Raw genomic sequence first — 6000 nt, 5'->3', positions numbered from 1 at the left:
GGCTGAGCGGGCTCGAGACGAGGGCTTAGTTCGATAGTTGATGGGGTCTCGCTTCGAAAAAAGGGCGCTACTGCTGACGAGTTGTCGTTGTCGAGAAGCCGAGGGAGATTACGGTATGCTTGAGCCTGCAACGAGAGAGATATGCGAATGCTTGCTTGAGCTGAAGAGGTCGAGCGTCCCTCGTGAGTCGATGCTTTTGTCAGCCGATGCTGTTCCTACGCATGCTTCAGAATCGTGGGTAGTACTTACGTCCGGCCTCTGTGTTCCAGAAAGAGTGTATATCGAGCCAAAAAGAGTGTGTCGAGAAAGGAATGTATGTGCGATACCAGACCGGCCAGAACCAAAGGAAAGGGGTGAAGAAGTCAAGAAGGTGCTCCAAAGAAGATCGCCAGGATCAACAATAGCAGCAAGTGGAGTAAAGAAAGGGGTCTAGAGACGGAAACGAAACGAAACGAAAGGGGGATAGAAGAAGTATGAAGGGATTGGAACCAGCCGGTGGTATGGAGGGAGGGAGGATAGATTCAAGAATCTGGAGTAGTGAAGAGATCGTTGCGACAGGACGGGCTTGTGCCTCTGTATGGAAGCACGCGGCAGCGGAGAAAGGCTGGCTGGGCCTTCTCGCAGCCGGCTCAAAGTCTCGAACAAGGTCGCATCTGTCTCAGATCTTTGTGGGCTACGGTCAGCGTCATGGTGACGTCTAGCTGTGTTCATGAAAACTCTGCTGTCTTTGGGTACTGGCTCGATGAAGAATGGCGATCAATCCTGGCTATCCACATGTCTATGTCTTTTGTCCAGGCAAAAGGTCGTCTGGGGATGTTCAGTTCTGCCGACGGGCACCGCTTGACATCTTGCACGCTCCGGAGGCGAGGCCTTTGCAATCGAGTAGCAGGCCATGTCGAAAAATGCGAAGCCGCTTGACGGCCTAGCTACTCGATGTCCAGTTGGGGAAAGCTGGGTACAGCCAATTTTGACAGGCTGGAGAAATCAGCGTGAAGCGACCAGGTAGGAAAGATTAGGAAAGATTCCCGAATTGATATGACACGTCCAACAAGGCGCGACGGTTCATGCAACCTTCACCCCCAATTGGTCAGGCCCCTTGGCGCCTCGGCGTTGGTCAAGAGTCTAAGCAGCTGCGAACCTCGGGTCACTGGTCGCTATGATGTGGACCGATGGGCAATGCACGCTCATAGTGCTGTTTGACGGTGGAAGAGTGAACATGTCGAGGGACGATGAGCTGAATCGCCTCCCGATTTCGATGCCGTCAAGGCGTTGCCCGATGATATCAAGTGGAGGAAGGGCCAAAAAATAACGTGCATGGCGAACGTGCCATCCTCTTGAGCGTCCACGTTTCACTTCCTTCTCGACTCACTTTCTATCATTCATTCTACAACTTTTGCTAGCGCTCAATCCTGCACAATCACACGAAAGGTAGCGATGGTCGAACACGTAGCGCTCTACATTCTCTCTGGCTCGAGTGTTAAAGGTCAAGCCGTACTGGACAACATCCGATCGAGCGACTTTATCGACGAGATCAACAGCGGCGAAGGACCAAGAGAAGAATGCGGGCTGTATAAGCTGATCCAGCTCGTTCAGCCGTCAAACTCATCTGTCAAGTTGAGCTCAGAGAAGGACGTACTCGAATATCACGACAGGCTGGTCAAAGGTGAAGAAACAGCAAAAGCGGACGGAGAGGATGCTAAGTGGAACACCAATTGCATTCTAATCGCCGACAAGGAAAAAGATGACCTGGTCCTTATAGTGGAGATCTCGAAGGGCAAGAAGACTGGGGACACGTTGAAGGCGAGGGCGAGGTCATCCGTCGAGGTAGTGAGTCTTCTCCGCAGCGGCTTGCTCGCTTGATATGAGATGAGACTAACCGAATTCTATTCCCAAACAGGCCTCCAACGTCTCGATCGCCAACATGTCGCTTCAAGAGGTAAGTCAATTGATCGCTTTCAACCGCTCAACTTCATCTCGATCACTGACATCACGTCTCTTCTCATCGTCCCTGACGATCGACCACAGTACAAGGACATGAGCGGTGGGGCCGACGTGTACGATGCTGGACAATAGGTGCATAAACCTCAATCAAACGTCAAACACACAGAAGTGACAATTGTTTGCATGGGGGACATTGGCTCCCCGCGAAACGTTGGCGTCTGTTGCATCAATCGCTATCATCCAGCAAGCTCTTCTTAGACTTGGTCGACGAGTAAGAGGCAGACCTTGAGCCCATCCGCGGTCTCTTTGGCAGCTCAGGCGGCGCAGGCGACGATGACAGTACGGACGCCTGCACAGCTGTGCCGCTGCCGTTCGCGCCGGACGACACTGCGGGAGGCTTGCTTGGAATCGGAGGCGGAGCAGAGCGTCCATTGGCAAGCGATGCTGGCCCTGACGCGATTCTCCTTTCGACGGTCGGCGACGTGGAGATTGTCTTGCGCAGAGGAGCCCCGGGAGTTGGGACAGCTTCTGTGGACCGAGACGCAATGGTGGGTGAGACCGGCGTCGAGCTGACGCTTGAGCGGTCCAAAAGCTCCTTGTTCCTGGCTGACGAAGTCCCATCTCGCGCCTCGTCCGTGGCAGAGAAGATTTGCTTCGATCCTCCTGCGCCGTCTTTGCGGAAAGGATTCATCTCATCCACGCCTCCATCCTCGCTACCGTCGTCTTCGTCAGCAGATCCTGGCTGGTTCCACCACTGCTGATGGTCATCTGAGGGGTCAGGAAGACTCGAGTCATCTGCCGATTCGTCGGACGACACATCAGCTCCTCCTACGATACCATCGGTGGCCTTCTTCTCCAGCAGAAGCTGCTTTCGTATTGTGTCTCGCTTGAGATGGTCGACGATGCGGACAGGTCCAACAAACGAAGCGTACACTGGCCTGTGATCGCTCGTCTTGAGCTCGGCTCTAGCATAGCCTAGCTGACGCAGCCCAAGTCCACGATAGAGGATGCGGTCGGTCCATGCCGGGATGCGCTGCTTTTCCGAAGAGTCGTACTGATCCGAGCCATTATCGTACTTGTATGTGGGCGCAAAAGTGATGGGACCTTCTTGGTAGCCAGGGAAGACTTCGCCGGCGTCTTTGCTGCGACGAAGCTGGTCTCGCGAGTAGAGTCCACCAAGATCCTCTCGTGCCACCATGGAGCGGACAGCGTCGTTGGTCAGATCGATGCGGTAGTTGAAATCGCCGAGCCAGATGACATGGTCGTGGTTGCCGACCGTTTTGCCGCGTGCGAAGGATAGACCGCGGGTGATGGTCCAGTAATCGGCGTTCCTCTCTTCCCACGCCGAATGTCCGGCAGCCAAGTGGGCTGTCACAAAGCATAATGCTGTATCGTAATAGTCCATGCGGATCGCCACACCGCCCTTGTTGCCGCTCATTCCCTTCAAACCAGTCTTGCGTGTTGCTGCTTCGACCAGCCTCACATCGTTGACAAGCTCCTCTTTGATCAGAATCACGAGAGCCGTTCCTACGAGCTGTTCGCTGCGCAGTAGAATGTAGCGCGAGCGTCCGCCCCGCCTGCGCGCGATCGTGTCCATGATCTTGGCCTCCCACGTACGGATTTTGTCAGGATCGGTCATGAGGATCTGCTGAGGCGTCAACTGCACAATCTCCTGAAAACCGATGGCAAAGATGTCCGGCTCGCGATCCTCGCCGTCTGGGAAGAGCCAGGGAATGAGCGACTCGCCGGGCGCTTTGCCGTTGAGGTTGTACGTGCCAACGTGAATTGTGATGTCCCGGCTGGAAGAATACTCGTCGACCCTAGCATTCAGCTCTGCGGTGACGCTATCGAGGACGGGGTCAAATACGGTGACGGGCCTTTGATTTGCCATGTTGCCGAGCAGCGCATCGATGACATTCTGCTTGTTCTTGTCCTGGAAGTTGTTGATGTACATCCTGCCTGCGCTTTTCGCGGCGTCGCTGAGGAGGCCGCCGAGCGTCTTCTTTCCGGTCCTGGTGAAGCTTGTGTTGAGCGCGCCTGTTCCCGCATAGATCTTGGAGAGTGCGTCGCCGTTCTCTGCCCAGAGCACACGATGCGAGACCCAAATGGGATGATGAGGGTCCTGGAACGACACGTAAGAAGGATCGCGACTGGCTGCAGATTCGAAGAAGGTGTCGAGCATGGAACGCGAGAGCATATCCTCGACGACGTTGGTGCGGTCCAAGCAATCGAGGCAGTTTGTTCGGAAGACGCCCTTCTGGCGTCGAAGCAACTTGCCCGTCGCGCCATCGATGAGCGAGTAGCCGAACGCTTTGCGCTTGAGCTGCACAGGACCGAGATAGCGGAGCTCGCTACGGACGCCGTCGATTCCTCCCGTGTTGCGAGAGACCGTGTGGAAGTCGAAATTGGTCAGGCCAAGGCGCTCGGATCCGTCGTCCAGCACAACGTCGCCCTGAACACAGGTCGACTCGTCCGATGGCAGGATTGCGATCTTTTCTGCTGCACTATTTCGCATGTGTTCTGCGTAGGCCGACGTGAGGACCGTCTCTGCATCACGAATGCCGAGGAGATTGATGGCGTGGATGCGGGAGTAGTGCGAGATCAGGTCGGCAAAATGGCGGTCGAAGGCTGGCTGCGAGGCACCGCGTGAGCGAGTGATCTGAATCTTGGCATTGAAGGCTTGAAGACCCTGCTGCTCCCAGAAGAGAGGAACCGAGCCGCGGACTTGATGGTAGGTGAACGTGGCGTTGCCGTCGCTGAAGAGCGTCTCGGTCTCTACGAAGTTGGCGACATTGCCATCATCGTCAACGCCGCGTGTGTTGAAGCGTGTCCCTGCCCTCTTCCAGCTGAGACGACTGATCAAAGCTAATGTTGCCGTTGCCTTTGCAGCCGTGGCTGCTGAATACGAAGAAGTAGCGCCATCGGCAGCTGTCGAACCAGGAACCGCGGATTGCGTCGCTTGGAAGGCGCCGACGAATCCCTGAATGGCCAAGAGCAGGAAGCAACCACTGTCAATCCTGGCTCGATCTGCTTTGTCGAGACGTTCGCGAAAGCTAATGAGCGGTTCGATCATATAGTTGTTCCATACGAAGCGGCCGTCGTAATGCGAGATGTCGTGACCCAGCTTTTGGCCTGATTTCGCACCGGCAAGACGCTGGTCGAGTCGTGTCGAAAGGTCGAAGGTGCCGCCCTGCGCAAAGTAGAAGGTTCCTGTGCTCAGAAGCTTCTTTAAGCTAGTGCATGGATGCTCGTATACGCTTGGCTGTGTGACGGCCCCCTCGTGGCCTGGTCCGTATGATTCGTATGTCTCTGGTTGCGAGCCTGGAGCTTCCGAGATGAGCGTATCGTCCCATGTCGAGCGGTTGACGCAGTAGAAGGAGACGGCGGTGATGCGCATCACCGTCTCGCCGGGTCGAATAGCTCCAACCTCTTGGGCTGCCTTAACGACAGCCACAAACAGGTCTTGGCCAACATTGATGAGACCGAGGCATCCGTATATTGGCTTTGTAGTCAGTCTCTGCAGGTTAAGGGCTTGTATCTCCTCCTCCTTGACCACCTCTACCACCGCCTTGGCGGTCGGGGCCGCATTGGCTGCGGTGGAGCCTGTTAGTGCGGAAGCATTGTCGTTCGTCGCTGCGGCCGCCTGCGTCGAGACGAGGATTGCCGTGGCAGAAGCGAGCTTTTCGGACGCATGGCCGACGATGTTTGTCTCGTTGTCATCTGAGACGAGTGCGATCACTCGCGGCGCATCCTGCAAGTAGACGTGCATGGCATGTTCCTTCTTCGCCGTCCTGCCCACTTTCGATGTCTAGGGACAGTCTATAGCCGGAGCAGTGATACTTGCACAAAATAATCTCTTTCCATCCCTTGCGATGCTGATGCTTCGTGATTTCGTGCTGGGTAGAAGCTGCGGAAGGACGAATGTCTGTGGTGATGGTCGGAAAGAGAGAGGGGGAGGAAGAGGCACCTCTATCCCGTGCCTGGCTACATGCATGTTTGTGGAGGTTGGCCGCGGCGGGTCTTCCGACGCGGTGCAAATCACCATCACGATTCCGAAAC

The 6000-nt window shown here is 55.6% G+C and overlaps 2 protein-coding genes across 2 annotated transcripts; one reads left to right on the top strand and one right to left on the bottom strand.

Moving 5' to 3' along the window:
- Positions 1-1434: 1434 nt before the first annotated feature.
- PHSY_001699 (protein transport protein) lies at positions 1435-1860 on the top strand (the record flags this gene model as incomplete). Its single annotated transcript, XM_012332327.1, has 1 exon — positions 1435-1860. One exon carries the CDS (start codon positions 1435-1437, stop codon positions 1858-1860), a length of 426 nt encoding a protein of 141 aa, XP_012187717.1.
- Positions 1861-2167: 307 nt separating this feature from the next.
- Positions 2168-5710, bottom strand: PHSY_001698 (hypothetical protein; the record flags this gene model as incomplete). Its single annotated transcript, XM_012332326.1, has 1 exon — positions 2168-5710. One exon carries the CDS (start codon positions 5708-5710, stop codon positions 2168-2170), a length of 3543 nt encoding a protein of 1180 aa, XP_012187716.1.
- Positions 5711-6000: the final 290 nt, after the last annotated feature.

Source organism: Pseudozyma hubeiensis, assembly GCF_000403515.1.
Source record: "Pseudozyma hubeiensis SY62 DNA, scaffold: PHS19, whole genome shotgun sequence".
NCBI classification, from domain to species: Eukaryota; Fungi; Basidiomycota; class Ustilaginomycetes; order Ustilaginales; family Ustilaginaceae; genus Pseudozyma; species Pseudozyma hubeiensis.
The sequence above is the reverse complement of the archived record's forward strand: the minus strand, read 5'-3'. Positions and strand labels throughout refer to the sequence as shown.